Source organism: Rhinolophus sinicus, chromosome 14 (assembly GCF_057876585.1).
Source record: "Rhinolophus sinicus isolate RSI-liver-muscle chromosome 14, RSI-T2T, whole genome shotgun sequence".
NCBI classification, from domain to species: Eukaryota; Metazoa; Chordata; class Mammalia; order Chiroptera; family Rhinolophidae; genus Rhinolophus; species Rhinolophus sinicus.
In genome coordinates this window covers 17,901,809-17,918,845 of record NC_142514.1, presented here as the reverse complement: position 1 = coordinate 17,918,845, position 17,037 = coordinate 17,901,809, and the positions used below count along the sequence as shown (strand labels likewise).

The 17,037-nt window shown below is 45.6% G+C and overlaps 2 protein-coding genes, 1 long non-coding RNA gene and 1 other non-coding gene across 6 annotated transcripts in view; 2 read left to right on the top strand and 2 right to left on the bottom strand.

The window, feature by feature from the left end:
* CEP85 (centrosomal protein 85) overlaps nucleotides 1-3,430 on the bottom strand; it is a 29,094-nt gene extending 25,664 nt beyond the window's left edge. For both annotated transcript variants that reach the window (XM_088790607.1, XM_088790608.1), the window contains exon 1: nucleotides 3,285-3,430. The gene's annotated coding sequence lies outside the window, so the exon portion shown is untranslated. The remainder of the gene's footprint in view (nucleotides 1-3,284) is intronic.
* Nucleotides 2,006-2,112, top strand: LOC148755508 (U6 spliceosomal RNA). The gene has a single exon (XR_016018805.1). It is a non-coding gene; the product is annotated as a U6 spliceosomal RNA (small nuclear RNA).
* Nucleotides 3,431-4,519: 1,089 nt separating the features above from the next.
* Nucleotides 4,520-11,143, bottom strand: LOC148755506 (uncharacterized). Of its 2 annotated transcripts, XM_088790604.1 has the most exons (7): nucleotides 10,678-11,143; nucleotides 8,984-9,144; nucleotides 8,349-8,595; nucleotides 6,875-6,932; nucleotides 6,344-6,455; nucleotides 5,733-5,765; nucleotides 4,520-4,817 (listed from the first exon to the last, which is right to left on the bottom strand). In XM_088790604.1, exons 1-7 carry the CDS (start codon nucleotides 10,717-10,719, stop codon nucleotides 4,721-4,723), a joined length of 750 nt encoding a protein of 249 aa, XP_088646730.1. In that variant the 5' UTR covers nucleotides 10,720-11,143; the 3' UTR covers nucleotides 4,520-4,720. The 2 variants fall into 2 exon arrangements, with proteins under 2 accessions (XP_088646730.1, XP_088646731.1); XM_088790605.1 differs by lacking the exon at nucleotides 5,733-5,765.
* On the top strand, nucleotides 10,689-11,361 carry LOC148755505 (uncharacterized). The gene is made up of 2 exons (XR_016018578.1): nucleotides 10,689-10,800; nucleotides 11,090-11,361. It is a non-coding gene; the product is annotated as an uncharacterized LOC148755505 (long non-coding RNA).
* The last annotated feature ends 5,676 nt before the right edge of the window (nucleotides 11,362-17,037 follow it).

The following is a 17,037-nucleotide window of genomic DNA, read 5'->3' as shown; positions in this document are numbered from 1 at the left end:
TCAAGCTTTGGAGGGGAAAAAAGGGCTATATGGTACTATTCCTCTAATGTACTATACTGACATCTATAGTTTTATCTTAGTAACAACAACCCAAGCCCACACTAATTCACTGCATTTACAACAGAAATCTCAGGTTTTCGTATACTTGGTAAAAGAAGCTTTTTTTCAGTCATAAAACCTTCAATTTATGGCTAGTATCATTCAGTGTGGTAATGGTGACACAAAAAGATTGGATTACCTACTAGTAATATCAAATAGTCAATATTAAAATCTTTTTCTTCATCCCTTTCTTTAAAGTAGAACAAAATGATAGGCCCACTAGATTCTGATACCTTTCCAAATTCAGATAAATTGAAAAGAGGACGACTAAAGAACTCTCAGTTAAACACAGAGTTACCTGCTGAAAACACATGATTCAGCAGTTCCACTCCTAGGTATATATTCAAGAGAAATAAAAACATAGGTCCACATAAAATCTTGTATACGTATACTCATAGCAGCATTATTTATACCAGCCAAAAAGTAGAAAGAACTCAAATGTCCATCAACTGATGAATGGATAATTAAGTGTGGCTATAAAAAGGAATGAAGTACTGATATATGCTACAACACGGATGAACTTTAAAAACATGATGTTAAAGAAGCCAAACAAAAGGCTACATATTGTATGACTCCATTTATATGAAATGTCCAGAACTGGCAAATCCACAGAGACAGTAAGTATATTAGCGGTTGCCAGGGACTAAGAGGGTAGTGGGGAAATGCAGAATGACTGCTAATGGATATGGTTTCTCTTCTGGAAAGAAACCATAGCCATTAGCAGTCACTCTCCATTCCCCCAAAAGAAACCATTTCCAGGGTGATTAAAATATTCTGACATTAGATAGTGGTAATGACTGTACAACCTTGTGAATATACTAAAACCAATGAACTGTACACACATAAAACTGAATTTTATGATATGTGAATTCTATCTCAATTAAGAACTCCCAGGGATGGCCTGGTGGCTCAGGCAGTTGGAGCTCCGTGCTCCTAACGCCAAAGGCTGCCGGTTCGATTCCACCATGGGCCAGTGGGCTCTCAACCACAAGGCTGCCGGTTAGATTCCTCGATTCCCACAAGGGATGGTGGGCTGCGGCCCCTGCAACTAACAACGGCATCTGGACCTGGAGCTGAGCTGCACCCTCCATAACTAAGATTGAAAGGATAACTTGACTTGGAAAAATCCCTGGAAGGACACACTGTTCCTTAATAAAGTCCTGTTCCCCTTCCCCAATAAAATTTTTTTAAAAAACAAGAAAGGTAGGAATGAATGGAGGCAGACAGAAAAAAAGCACCCAACATCTATGGGTTCTCTTCTAAGCCCTTCAAACTATAGAAATATTCATTTGCTCAACAAATTTAACATGCATTCAGTACTTACTACCCATCAAGCACTGTGCTAAACACTCTGTAGGTATCATGTCTTACGTTTAACGCTCACATCAAATGTATGAGGTAGTTACCATTATTATGATTTTCTGGATGAAAAAATAAAGGTTTAGAAAGGTGAAGGTCATATGGCTAGGAAGAGGCTTCAAAGTCAGGATTGTGCTCTAATGCTATAGAAGTCTAATCGACATTCTTTCTGTGTGTGACAAAGAGAAATAAAGAATGTTACTAAGGCATCACAAGTTTCTCTGCCTCAAACACAGCCAGATCTGCACGCCCCAGAGCAGTTAGGAGCAGGGGCAGTTCATATAATTTCACTTTGCCCTTGGTCACCGCCCAGGCTCTATTTCCCAAGTTGCTAACCAAGAATTCAATTTTGACTGTTATAAGTATTTCTCCCCTTGAAGAATTATAATCTTGGTGTGGAACGTCACACTTGGCAGCTGTTGAGAGAACCACAGAGGATTTGAAGGGATACAGACAGCTGATACAGATACATTAAGAATCTCACACCCTTACACTATTTTCATGGCCTTGATCATTCATTAAACCAGGTCTAAAGAAAGAGAAGCCAGTGCTCGCTTAGGCAGCACATACACTAAAATTGGAACGATACAAAAAAGATTAGCAGGGCCCCTGCGCAAGGATGACATGCAAATTCATGAAGCGTTCCATACTTTTTAACTACGGTAATAATAAAAATTTTAAAAACGACAAAAAACAACAACAAGCCACATCATTGCCAAGAAGTTGCCTTTACAAAGAACAAGTCCTGAAACATACACCACCACCAGACCATCATAAAATAGACAAGGCCTAGGGGCAAGTAATGAGGCATGGTTACCCTATTCATCCTGTATCACCACTCCTCCCCTACCTAGCACACAGTACTCAATGCATCAACCAAAATTTACTGAGTGCCTACTATATGCCTGGCTTTGTGCCATGTGGTGGAAATATACTGGCATAAAAGACAAACAGGACTCTGATTCTTCCGGCTTATTTTAATGAAGTGCTGAATACCCTCTACCGAACAAATAAGCTTTAACACACTAAACTTGCAGTTCATCCAAAGCACCAGCTCCTCCATGTCGAGAGCAGGGTTCCTCAATCTCAGGACTACTGACTCAGGTCGCATTAAGTCTTTGTGGTGGGGGCCGTCCTGCACACCGCAGCACGTTTAGCAGCATCCCGGACCTCTACCCACTAAATGCCAGGAGCAATCCCTGAGCTGTGATCATTAAAAAGTCTCCAGACGTTATGCAGTATCCCCTAGGTAGCAAAATCGCGCCGGCTCAGAACCCTAGGCTAGCGCCTTCACAAGTGCTCCTGGCCCCCCAACCTTAATTCTCTATTCATCCTTCAAATCTCAGCTCAAACTTCACTTCCTCAGCCAGGGCTCCGTGCCCGCTCGGGCTACATCAGAACCTTCAGTTCTGTGCTCTTAGTACTTCTCCACCCTACACTACTGAGTGCTAACCGAGGAATCAGCCACTTAACGTCCACTTTCTCCCGGGACTGTGCGCTCCATGAGGGAAAGGACCGTGGTTACTGCCGTCCCCCTGGCGACTGGCATAGGGCCTGTCTTTACGTAGGTACAACTGCTGTGGAGTGAACGACGACAGAGGCGGGGAGCAGACTGAAACACGAGGGGGCGGGTGTGTGGCATTATTTTTAGGAAGCCCACACAGGGAGACCCAGGGGGTACCGCAGAGTCGCTCTGCGCATGCGCTTTCGCTCTCCCGCGGTCCCCCACAGAGGTAGGTCGCGCGTGTCTGAGGCTCCTCCGGGGCTCTCCAAGGTGGGGCAGAGTCTGTCAGTCCGACTGGGGCCCCGAGGCATGGAGGACTTACGTGGACCTGATAGCGGATGGCGAAATGCCTCACTCAGGGGTACCAACTGCGGCCACCACGTCGGCCGCAGGCGGAGATTTCGTCCCTCAGCTAGCCTAACGGTCGTTGCACACCCGCCAGGTCGCGCGTTGCTCCTGCCCCGCCCCTTTCTGCCCGTCTGCGACCAATCAGGAGTCGGACTGCGCCGGTGTCCCGCCCCTGCACTCTGCCCTCAGCGCCTCGAGCGGACGGATCTCTCTGCGCATGACCCCACCGCCCCTCCAAGCCTTCTCCTCTGCCCGTGGCTGGATCTGGTCTCTGGGCGGAGCCCAGTTCACCCAAGCCTGGAGTAGCTTACTGGGCATGTGCAGATCGAGAGGCTGGCGGCCAAGGAAAATCGTTCCGGAATCCCACCCAACCTGCCCCACCCCCGGCAGTACTGCCACCTGAAGTTGGGGGTCAGGTTGTGACTAGGAGTTATGGTGTGGTCTGGGTCACTGCGAGTATTAAATGCTTTAAATTAAAGCATTAAGTGACAAGAAAAGTTTTTGCAAATGAAATGTGAAGACTTAAATTTAACTTTTATTTTGTTGATTGTATTAAAATTATTTCCCAAGAAATTCATTTCTAAAATGATCATAGATATCAATAAATATAGTTCAAAAGCAAAACAAACAACAAAAAGAGGCACAGGGCCTTCTTGGGATTTTGTGAAAGTGCCAGCTCTGCTAACTAATAAAGCCTGGTCCACACAACCTATTCCTGCACTCAGCTGTCCTCTCAGTAAGGTCAAAGACTGTCTTGTGTACTGTTGAATTCCCAGGGCCTAACACAGGAACTGGTACATAGTAGATTCCAGCTTGCTTTTGAATGAATAAAGGATAGCACAAACACTGCTGCCTATATTCACCCTCTACTAGAAAGGGGGAGTTTACCAGGCGATGTTAGAAATAGTTAATGGTCAGGATATGATATGGATACATTTAATCCTAATTCTGAAATTGAATACCTCTTGCCCACTCTGCAGAAGAAAGAAGATTTAGGACCAGCTGGTCAAGGCCCAGGAACTCTCCTTGGAACAAGAGTCATAGAGTCCCAATGTTGAAGCAGAGATCATCTGGTAAAACTCATTTTACACATGGCGGAACTAAGACCCATGAAGAATAAAGTGACTTTTCATACATACACACCCTATTCCTCATAAAGCACTGAAGCTTTGTGGTCAGATTACACAGAAAAGGAGTCAGACAAAGTAGGAGAATTCCATGCTGTTTATTGGCCATACCCTCTGCCCCGACCCTACAATATTGAGCAGCTCAATCCTGCCCTTGGAAGAGTTCCAGACAAAGATGGGAAGTTGGGATGAGGAAGCACAGCTTGAGGCTCAGCGGCCATACACCTTAAGGTACTAGACAATAATTGTCTCTCCCTAAATTTTCTTTCACCCCACCCTTGCCTCAGGCAACTAGAGGCCAAAGGCTGGACTTGGGGGAGCAGGACTTTATCCCAGCATCCAGCTTATCACCATCGAAAGAAAGATAACCATCCAGGATCCTGCAGGAAAGAAAAAAATTATTATAAAACAGAATTAGGTGGCTTTGAGAGACTGGGAACTTTTTATGCTTAGATATTCCATTTTGGGGAATTATTTAGTAATCCATTCATGAATTCTTTCAACGAAGCTTTCCTGGGACTGTGTGCCAGTCCCTCCATTGGAGTGGGAGTGAGGCAGGTGGAGATACAGAAATGAAATGCACTCTCTAGTTCAATGTAGACCCTACTCAAAGCCCTCAATTGTCACCTGTCTGGCCCTATCCTGAAATTTCAACTCCTACCCTAAAACTTTTCTGGATAGTCTCAGGTTTTGATGAGATATAAAACTCGAACTATTATGGATGAAAAGGGGGTTCTAAGTAATCTCACAGGATGGTCTGATCATAAATACCTAACTGGGGAGGTCCTGATGGTTAGGCCCCAGGCATATAACTTTAGTAAAAGCTTTCTCTTGGCCTTCGGCAAGCCCTTTTTTTGTTTATCTAGGTTAACACACCTAAGAAATAAGTGGTAACCACCCTCAAGAGCACATAACCTTGTTAACTATCCTGTAATGCAATCCCCTCCTTAATTTCAAATGCATAAAAGAAACTGCAAAAATTGAATTATCTGAAGCATTTGAGATCTTGCTTTCCAGCAATTGTCATCAGTTTTGGCTCAAATAAACTCGTAAAAATTCTCTACAGGTTTGGATGTTCTTACCTCGACCGTAAGACTACCAACAACCCCACAATGACAACTCTGCCATGTACTGCTAAGGAAACTGAGACTCTGAGAGGGTAAACTGACTTCTCCCAAGTCACAGAGTGGAACAGACACAGGATCCAAGACCAGCACATGCCAGAACCCATTGTGTGCCTCCCGGCCCTGGTGCAACCATCAGAACTTCATCACAGCAATCCCTGTGTACCATACCTGCCAAATTCCTGCTGCTGGAGGCACTGGACTCTGAAACCACATAGAAAGATTGAGCTTGAGAAGCCATCCTGACAGGACAAGGCCAGCATACTCCCATCATTTCATCAAAAGTGAGCAAAAGGGCTGATCCCTTGTTGAAGCTGGGACTCAGAGGGATGTGATGAACCTTCTGCCTCTAATAAAACGGGACTTACTAAGGAGATAGGCTTTCCCTTGAGGGTGGGAGCTTGGGAGGATTCGTGGAATAGAAAAAAGAGAAAGACTGTTCCAGACCAGCAAGCAGGATTTACAAAAAGCACGCTGGTACAGGGAACAAACAGTCTGGGAGAAGAGTGATCTGATGTGGTAGGAAAGGTGAGAATGGGAGGAGAGAAGCAGAGACGACTCAGACTAGAAGTTTAATGAGTCACAAAAGGACCGGGTGAGGAAAGGGGACCTCTTCAGGGCAGAGGGGGAGACGAGGGGGATATGGGCTTGAGGAGATGGATTTAGGAAGGAGCGCGGGGGCATGAAGGGAGAAGGGCCTCAGCGAAGGGTCATGGTCTCAGAGCAGGTCAGTGGGAGATTCTGGAAGAGGAGCTAGGGAGGCCCCCGGATGATCCAGTTACCGTTTATTCGGATGGGCCCGGACACCATCCAGCCAGCGCCGCTTTCCGGGTCCTCCCGCGCTGGGATCTCCCAGGATCCATTCCTCCCAGGAGGATTCTTCTAACTGCAGGTCTGCGGGAGACACAAGCATATGGGCGGCGAAGCTCCTCCCTACCCCAACTAGGGCAGGCCTTTGTGGGAGACCCTTGATAGCCCCTGTGAATTCACCAATCCACAAGACCTTGGGCTCCAAACTATCGCCCTTTAAGTCAATCACCTCCACAAGCCGTTCCCTCAGCCCCGCCCCTGGCAGGATAGGCCAGTCCCCCGGACCTCCATCCTCCAGGTCCCTCCTTAGTCCCGCCCCCAGAACAACCTCTTTGCAAGGAGTCCGGCTCCCCGGCTCCCAGGCTGACCACCCCCGAGCTGCAGCGACGGCCGGGACCACCTCAGGGCTGCCTGCTTACCGGCTGGCACTCACACACGGTCACTCGGCCGTGCAGGTAGAGCGTATCACTGGTTAATCGGAACAGGTTGAAGGCCAGCGTTACCTCCAGAGAGGCCCTGTTGGCCCGAAGACCCCAGAGCTGCCGGTTGCAGACTGGACAGCTGTGGGAAGAGGCAGCCTCACCCTGTTAGGAGCCCGCGGTGTGGATGGACAAACATTGATTTCCCCTTTTGTGCTTGTCCTGTGTGGGTGTAGATGCTGGGTCACTGGCTGAGAACTTTACATGCCTTATTTCATTTCATCCTCACATCAATCCTAAGAGGAAGACAATATTTTTGCCCCTTCCCCTTTACTTTTTCTTCCTTTTAAAAAACATCTTCTCCCTCCCTCTTTTTATTTCTTCTCCTTCCCTTTTTCCTCCTTGCTATTATTATTTTGATGGTGTGGTGGTAGTAATTCATGACGAGATGACCTTTTATTTTTCTTTGTTATTATTTTTCCTAAGGCTCTCTCCTTTCAGTAAAGTTTGTTTCTTGACTGAGCATAGTTTATCAGTGATCACTTATTAGCAATAACTACTCCAATTGAAAAAGGAAACCTCAGTTACTGGTAGCAATGTAGGGATTAGTGGCAAACTCTGATAGACATCAACAATTCTGAACTAAAGAACTCAGAAATAGTGATCTGAACTGTCCACAATATTGTCATAGTGACTGTTTTTGAGGTGACAATACCTAAATGTAACCCCTTCACTATAACTGGTAATATTTGGATAGACCTGTGGTGTAGAGTCCATGGGCAGAAGGAAATTTAATTCTCTGAGCCTTCTCTAATCCCCGCCTCTGTAAAGTGGGGGAAATAGTATGTCATTGGGCTGTTTTCAGAATAAATGAGGTAATGAATGATTCACTGTGCTCTGTGAAGAGTTGTTGTTAATATTAATGAAATACAACCTAGAAATCAGGAGACCCAGCTTCTTCCCTAGACCATGAGCTAGAGGATAACGATTTAGCCTTACTTATCTCTGTGTCCCCAGCACTTAGTAAGATCAGCTACTTAACAATTGTGTGAACTGAGCCTCGGTTCTTCCATATGTAAAATATAACTATCTCATTCAGTGTGTTGTGAGGCTTAAATGAGTTAATATATGCAAAGTGATTTGAACAGTGACTTGCATGGGGTAAATGCTGTGTTAGTATTAGCAATTATTAGCTAGTAAATGTAATGCATGTCAAACGTATAACAGTGTATAGCATTCTGAATGTTAGTTTTGTTTTTGTTTTTTACTTTTATCATTGTCGGCCCTCAATAATTGTTTGAGGGAAGAATAAAAGGAATGAATGTTATTTATTGTCTGTAATCTTGGACACGCCTGAATTTCCCTGTGCCTTAATTTACTCATCTGCAAAATGGGAATAACAATAATAACACTTAAATTCATTCAACAAATATTCACCCAGTACTTACTTTCTCCCAATTTTTATGTACTAGGGATACAGAGGAGAGATACAGAGGATCTGTGCTCGTAGATACAAAAGCACCCAGCACAAGGATATCAAGGCCTGACAGACACTTACCTCTCCTTCACAAAAGCGGTGGGAGGCCTTAACAGCTCCTGTCCTGGAGATGTTGGTGCTGGCAAAGACCTCATTGGCCACCAGGGCAAATCTGTCTGGATCACTGTTTGTGGCTCTAAGGAGCACATAGAGAGGCTTGCCAAGGGGAACTGGTCTATTCTCAAGTGGAGATGAGAGCTGAGGGTCCGTGAATATGCCCAGGATGATGATGGTGTCCCCAGTGTCCAGAACATGGATGGTGCTGTATCTGGAGAGGGGTGGGAGTGAGACTCCAGAGGGAGGGACGCTTACCTTCTGCCTTGCACCTGAGGTCACTGAGCACTGGTAGCCATAGAGAATAAGGGAAGAGGAGGAGCAAACCTGCTAACCTTTCTCCTGGACCTCCTAAAAAGTGAGGGGCCACCTCATAGATCACCAGACCTAGGACCCTTGAAGCCATCAAACCCTCCTACTACATGGTAATTTACGTAAATAACCCATAACGCATTACTTCATAGAAGCATCTTTTTTCTTCCACTAATGCTTTGAGTCTCTAACAGGTTTCTATAATTGGTGGGTGGCCATGGGGGTAGGGTGGGGGTCACAGGCCAACATCCTGAGGGTGTTGGGCCTAGCCCGAGAAGCAGCTGACTCACAGGAAGGAGACCACTGGGTGGGGTGGGGGGGTCTGGCTGATGTTCACCACCAGAAGGTAGAAGCAGCTGAGGCTGAGCATTGTGCAGTCAGTACTGGTGAAGCCAGGGGGATCCTGAAGATACTGGTCCTCCAGGGAATAAAGGGTGTGGCTACTGTTGATCTAAAAAAGACAGGGAAGCAGCTGTTACTCTCAGTGCCCCAGATGGAAACTTCACCCATCCTCATTCGCTGCAAGTTGTTTATTTAAATAAAAGTAATGGCCCAAGTTTACTGAGTGCATGGGTATACTGTATGCCAGGCACTGTGACCTGACCACAACTTTCTGAGGAGGGTTCTGTTATTAGTCCCATTTTACAGAAGAGCAAACTGAGGCTTAGAAAGATAAAAGACTTCCCACAGCAAGAAACAGAGCCAGAATTCAACATCTGCCTGATTCCAGAGCCCATGTTCTTAACTTCTGTGCTGGTGGTTCTCAAATTTCAGTGTAAGTTTTAGAATCCCTCGGAAAAAAATAAATAAAAGAATCGCTGGGGTGCTTGTGAAAATTGCCAAGTTTTGGTCCTCATCCTAAGATTCATATATCTATTGTTTCCATAGGATTTTTAAAAAGAGTCAAAATGACTTGTTTTGTTGCTATAAAATAAAGCAGTAAATGCGGTTTAAAAGGTTAAAAATAATTGCAAAACCGCAATTTTGCACCAACCTAAATAAAGAACACTGAGAGAGTTCTAGGAGCATAGCCATGGACTTAACTGTTCCATGTTGAAACTGCCGACTCTGATCCATGACCTAAGCAAGAGACCCCATGAATCTCTGGGTGGCAGAACTACAGATAATGGTAGACACTGGAAAGAACTAAATTACTCCTTTAGGATGAACTAGTTTTCAAACTGAGCCCAGGGAGCCCCAGAGGCTCTTTGAAGGGGTGTGGGATGGGGAGAGCTGACCCAGCAGGGTCCTCATGCGTCCTCTTCCCCCATTCAATCAGAGCTGCCCTGCTTTTATATTTATTTTTATATCTGTTTTTTTTTTAACTTATATTTATTTTAAGTGTGTTTTTCCAGGACCCATCAGCTCCAAGTCAAGTAGTTGTTTCAATCTAGTTGTGGAGGGTGCAGCTCACAGTGGCCCATGCGGGGATTGAACGGGCAACCCTGGTGTTATGACCATGATGCTCCAACCAACTGAGCGAACCGGCTGACCCTATATCTGGTTTTTATGTAAGCTCCCTTCCAGAGAAAGGAGGCAGCAGACCTGGTGAGCAGTTAGAAGCACTCTCTGTAAAATGAGAACTTCACAGGATTATTATGAAGATTTAATGAGATAATGCATATTAAAAAAAAAAAAGAGATTTTGACCCACAGCACATGGCACATGATAAGACATTAATAAATATTGGCTGTGATTGTTGTTATTTTAAAGGGTTCTGTAGCCAACAAGTTTGGAAACCAATATCCCCATCCATTAAAATGGTACCATCTATAAGGGTATTCCCAATCTGATGGGGGAAATGGTCTTCCCTGCCCCCAAAAGACTGATCTGATGGCTAAGACTTGACTCCATTCTGGAGAATTATTCCTCAGCCAGACGGAAATAGTCCGGGCTGGTGCCCAATCACTCCTTTCCCAGTCCCACCCTACCACATACACAGACCTCCCCCTGCCGCTCCAGCAGCCCCTCCCAGCTTGCTTACAGAGAGGCGGAGTCGACAAGTACCCTCCTTCTTCTCCATCATGAAGACCTGGACACAGCGACCCTCCTCTATCTCGCTGACACTGGAGCATCCTGAGAAGGTGCCTTCCCTCAGGATCCAGTGGTGAGTCTTCAGGAAGCAGCTGCTCAGGCCCACCTCAATTTTCTGCACTTGCAGTGCAGGGCCACCAACTCCCTGGACAGTTCTGCCGGACAAAAACCAGGGCAAGGGCCTCTTGAGGTTTCTGGGATGATGCCATGGGAAGGGTTACTAGTTTTAATCTAGGTACAGGAGACACTGTGGGGGTATCAGCCCAACCCACAATGTCTCCCTCACAGGAGGTAAGACCCTGATTGCACTGGGGGGCCCTGGTCCCTGGCCTTAGCTGATCCGCTCACAATCTCTTTCCCAGGAACTGGGTCTAAAAGGAGGTGATATAAAGCTTGAGAGTTGTGAGAAAGCCGTTTTCTGCTATGTGGGCCGAGAGACAGGAAAAGCCAGTGTGTGGAGAGAGAAACAAAGAAGGTGCAAGTGCCAAATGGGAAAAGCAAGACTGAGAAGAGAGAAAGGCGACTCCCTGGTTCCTGCCACTGTCACAGTTCCAAGTCCTAGTCCCTGGAGAACTTGGCTGGAGCCTTAGCCTCCATCACACACCCTCATAATAAACTTTCCTGTTTTCCCTTAGCCAGCCCCGTTGGTTTCTGTTACGTGTCTGGCAAGATTATGTTTGGAGATATTCATTTGTTTTGTTCTTTGATTTTCCTCTCAATTCCAACAGGTAGCCTGGGCCTGGGGGGGATTTTGAGAGACCCAAACTGAAGAAACAGAGCTGAGGGAGGAGAGAGGGACCTCCTTTGGGAGCCACGAGGGAGGGGGTCAAAATCTTCAAGTCCTCTTCAGGACTTTTTCATTTCACGAGCCAACAAATTTTGTTTTATTTGGTTTCATATTTTCCAATTTTTGAAATATATTTATTTTGCTCAAGTCAATTTGAGTTGGTTTTCTGCCACACCACAAGGTGTCCTGATCCATGTCAAACACCAGTGCTTTTTGGGTGCTGCTTGAAGAGTTAAAACTTAACCCTCCCGGTCTCTGTGCCTGCTCCTTTCACCCTTTCTATTGGATTTGGGATCAACTGCTTAGCAGTTAGTCATTAAAAATTAATGGAAATACTACTGTAAGACCTTTTTGGGCTTCTTTTATCACTTTGAATTTAAAGATATTTTTTCCTTTCCTTTTTTAAAAAGCTCATTGTTTCTATCTTGGCAGGCATGTTCGGTCAGAGGGATGGGCTGCAATTTAAGGAGCAGGTGCTTTGTACCAGTGTGTGTTGGTGGGGGCGGGGAGGCAGAGTTTAAGCCAGTCACATAAGTTTGTGTTGTTGCAATCAATAGTACATTGTGGGGGCAGCCGGATGGCTCAATTAGTTAGAGCATGGGCTCTGAACAACATGGTTGCCGGTTTGATTCCCACATGGGCCAGTGAACTGCGCCCTCCACAACTAGATTGAAGACAACCAGCTGCTGCTGAGCAGCCAGAGTGGTGGCCAAATGGCTCAGTTGGTTAGAGCGCAAGCTCTCAACAACAAGGCTGCTGGTTCAATTCCCGCATGGGATGGTGGGCTGCGCCCCCCTGCAACTAAAGATTTAAAACCAGTGACTGGACTTGGAGCTGGGTTGTACCCTCCACAACTAGATCGAAGGATGGCAGCTTGGCTTGGCGCTGATGGGCCCTGGAAAAACACACTGCTCACCAACATTCCCCAATTTAAAAAAATGTTTTTTTAAAGAAAATTTTTTAAAAAGTACAAAAAATAATAGTAAATAGTACCAAAAAAAAAGTACATTGCGATATGGAGTGCCAAATAACAATATTAATATAGACTAATGCTCCAGCACTAACAGTAGGAAGTAAATGTGCTCTTATCATCCCCAAAGAAGAAAATGAGGCCACTAGCCCAGGCAGTCTGTCTTGCAGAGTCCATGTTCTTACTTGAAAAAATTAACGTTGAAAATAGCTGTACCGTTCTCAATGCATGAAAACACAATGATATACTTTATATTGTCTGTGGAGGGACACATATAGCGTTATACAAGTGGGCACGTAACCCTGGTCTCAACAGGAGTCTTTGCTGACATGAGACAGCCCTCTAATGAGCCAGCACCTATTCAGAGTTTGACTAAATGCCCCCTGGGTTGGACTTGTCACCCTGATCACTTCTACCGGCCCAGCCCTGCTCAGCTCTCATCTGAATTCCCCTCCTCAGCAACAGCTCTTGCATAACCGTCCCTCAGCATGAGGATTCTGGGGACAGACACCCTTGGAAATGCTGATTTTTAAGGAAAATAATGTGACTTAAAAATCTGATGTTTAAGAGAGTCCACAGTGGACTGTGGAGTATTAAACACTAAAGGTTCTGACGAGTCCTGCAGTCAAGAAATGGTTTTGTGTTAATCCAGTATTTCCCCAATATATTTGTTAGTGTAATGTCTATTGAAATCCCAAAATACATCTTGGAAAATACTGGCCCATAAATGAAGCACTGCCTAGTTTTGAAGGTAACAGAAGCTTCATCCCAACACTGGATTATCCAATAGACCAGAGCAGGAATGCCAAAGAAACATTTTTTGAAGGAATTTGATATTTAGAAAAGCAGAGTAGTCATTTTAAGAAAATCAGAATTGTGTTAAATTTAAATGTTTTGGGGTTAGAATTATTTCAGCTGTGGAGGACACATATTTGGGGGATATCATCACCTTTTTGGTTCCAAGGACCCAGCTTCCGTCCTGCCAGAGGGTGGGCCCAGGAGTTAGTTGCATCGCCTGGGGGAGGCCCTGTGAACTCAGCCTTTCTATAATATCTGCCACACTGGTCTTGCCCCAACAACAAGATTTTTGCCTCCGTTTCCTGGCTTAGTCCTCCAGGCCTCTGCAGGGGCTACAGCCTCTGTCTTTGGTAGATCATCAGCTCCTTCCCTCAGGAAAGTGTAATCTCTGGCCAGTAGCTGGAGTTCTGGGGGCTGGGGGTTGACAGATTGTCCATTCTGCCTCTACTATAGACTGAATGTTTGTGTCCTCCCAAAATCCATATGTTAAATCCCAACACCCGAAGGAGGTGAGGCCTTCAGGAGGTGATTGGATCATGAGGGTGGAGCCTTCATGAATGGGATTAGTGCCTTATAAATAGGACCCCAGAGAGCTCTCTTGCCCCTTCCACCATGTGAGGACACAGAAAGAAGACAGCTGTCTATGAACCAGGAAGTAGGCTCTCACCAGACACCTGATCTGCTGGTGCCTTGATCTTGGACTTCCAGCCTTCAGAACTGTGAGAAATAAATTTCTGTTGTTTATAAGCCAACCAGCGTATACATTGTGTTATAGCAGCCCAAACTTACTAAGCACTCATATACCCAGCTACCTGGCTTCTCACTAGGAATCACCTCTACTCAGATGGACTCTTTAGAAGTCAATGTCTTACCACACCTTACCAGCCCTCTGTGTCCTTTGGACACACTCGCCTTCACAGAGTTATGATGTCCACTCTGGTCCCCACTCTTCTTCTTTGCTGCTCTGATATGAGTTTTTCAGACTTACCTGAGTGGGCGTAGTAGCTGTCATTGCTCATACAGACTCCCTGGCTATCTGGGTACTCATTGGAAGTGCAGGTTCCTGCTCAAGGTCTACCGCTGTGGGTGCGTTTAGGAGAAGCTTGATTGGTTCCGGTCATAGCAGAAGATTTTGTTGTCTGAGGAGCTGGGGATAAGAGCTGTTGAATGAGCAGCTGTAGTCTCAGGTGACAGGACTATTGCAGTGCCTGCATTGGGGGCTAATTCCACTGCATGGAAAGGTGTCTGTGTGGTGGTGCTATGATGTGTTCCAGATAGCATGCTCATTGTAAGGGCTGTTGTTAGCGTTGGGGGAGCAGCTGTAGTTTCCCCTTCCTGAGACCCAGACATGGCTGTTCTGAGAGCAGTTGTCTCTAGAGTGGTCAGGGTTAGGGAAGTGGTGTGGATAACTGCACTGGCTGTCAGGGGTAGAGATCCTTTCACATCAGTAATTTTGTTCAATGTTATTGGGCATGTTGTTGTAGCTGACTCCTTAGAGATAGTGGTTGTCACGGACCCTGATGACATAACGTTATTGTGTGGTGTATTTCATGCTGGTGGAGCTGTGATGGTGACTGACTTCTCAGAGTCAGTGGAGACTGATGTTTCCATTGACTACAGAGCTTGAAGCTAATGGGGCTGCCATGGTACCTCTCTCTCTCTTCCTCTTTTTTTTTTTTAAAGGAGGGCGCAGCTCACAGTGGCCCGGCCACCCCGGCAGTGTATCTCTTTGATTCTGTTTTGGGGTCTCAGCTGAAGTAACCATGCTGGATGAGGCTGTGCTTCCAGCTGTCCCTGCTTGGTCTTTCAACATAAAAATCATGGAATTTGACAGGGTTGTGCCCTTGGTGATAACTGTATGTGATCTCTCCTCCTGCGTGTCATGTGTTGGGCTTGTCTGCTTAGTGGACCCAGCCAAGCTATTGGCTAATGGTGAAGTCAGAGAAGCATCTGGTGCTGTATAATTCTGGGACTCAGCCATTGCTCTCCTGCCGGTTGTTGGTGAGGTGGTAAGTGGAACTGCAGGGACATGGTCTCTCCCATGGTTAGACAGAGCTGAGGTTGGGTCTGAATAAACTGCTGTTCTCGAAGGTGTGGAGGCTGTTGTACCTGACTCAAACTCCCAGCTTGTAATAATGCCGTAAAAACAAACAAACAAACAAAAAGAAAGAAATCAATACACCTGATCCCTCCACCAATCCAGAGTTCTTCTCAGATGTTCTCACTTACCAAGTATCCCTATTGGAAGATTCAATGAGAATAATATTAACACCAACTACATGGCCCACTCACATTTATTTATTTATGTGTCAGCTCTGTGCTAATAGATCTCAGCTGATACGTGCCAGGGCGCTCAGATTTAACTAGTGCTGGCAACTGTGTCTCCTTCCACTCAATGACTAATCTAGAGACAGAATCAGCAAAAGACGGAAATCTGTTATCGCATTTGGTCTTTGATTTCTTGGTGCGTTTTTGATTTGAATTTCCTATTACATTGATATGACTAATATTTAAAGATATAAATTTTTTTTGGTACCTTGTGACTCCTAATTGCAACCCAACAGCTTGTGTTAATGCAGTAGCAGTCATGGATAGTTTTGACATCATTCAATCTTTACCGTGTCTGAGAAAGGTGCTGCTCCAACGCAAAAGCATTGGCTCATTGAATCCTCGTGACCAACCTGAGGTAAAGACTATTATTTCTATTTATCAGATGAAGAAACTGAGGCTCAGACAGGTGAATACACCTGTGAAAGATCACACAGCCAGGAAGTGGTGGCACTGTAATTGAAACCAGGTCCCTCAGACCCCAGAACCCAGTGTCTTCCCTAATATTCCACACTGCCTCACAAACACGTAGCTTCATTCTCATAGCTGAGCCAGCCACTCTCTCTAGAGAGAAGGGCTCAGATCAGATGTGCTGAGCTGGATCCCTTTGAAACCCTTCTCTTTCCCCTGGGCAATGGGAAGAAATAGGTGCATCAGCTGATGCCCTGTCATTGCATCCTTGGCAGTTGTCAAAGGACTAATTCAGAAAACTGGAGGTGACCCAGCCCAGGTGACAGGCTCATCCTTCCCACAACCTAGCCTGAGGAGGCACTGACCCTTGTCCCCAACCTTGCCCCACTCCTGTCAGGCACATGCTCCTTCTATATCCCAGTTTCTTTTAGTCCTGTGCAGAGCAAAGGGGTCAAAATAGGGCAGGAGAGCTGGCCAGGATGCATAGAAAGAGTAGGGGGATCTAGGCTCCAGACATGGCTCTTCTAGTGATCTGCTGTGTGACCTTGGGGGAGATCCCACACTCTTGGTGCCTCCATGTCCCTGTCAGCACAGTAAGGAACTTGGGCTTAATATAGGAGGAGCCCTCTAAACTCTAGTGACCCATGGATCTGTTTGCTACAAAAGTCCCAGCTGAAATGAACAGATGTCTTGCTACAGAGGTCTCAAGTTTTTATTTGAAGGGAGAGATGATTACACTGGATTTAATTTTATGTTTTTTCCATGTGCTTCCTTATGGAAAAGTCCATCCTTTCCCCACTGATTTGCCTTGCTACCTCATTATGTATCCAGACCAATTTCCATGCCCTGTCTTTCATTCCATTGGTTCACTCACCTCTCACTGCACCAACACCACATTATCTTACTGTTACTTTAATGTAAATCTCAGTGAATCTCCCATTTTGATCTTCAAAATTATCTTGACTATTGTCGGTCTTTTGTTCTTCCTTACATATATTACAATCTGCTTATCCTGT

What these genes read in the sequence shown, in the direction of transcription:
- LOC148755506 (XM_088790604.1), bottom strand. Translation starts at nt 10,719, where the DNA reads ATGATGGAGAAGAAGGAGGGTACTTGTCGACTCCGCCTCTCT. An exon ending in CTTGTCGACTCCGCCTCTCT is followed by an intron (nt 9,145 to 10,677) that starts GTAAGCAAGCTG and finishes TGTCTTTTTTAG; the next exon opens with ATCAACAGTAGCCACACCCT. An exon ending in CACCCAGTGGTCTCCTTCCT is followed by an intron (nt 8,596 to 8,983) that starts GTGAGTCAGCTG and finishes ACCCCTCTCCAG; the next exon opens with ATACAGCACCATCCATGTTC.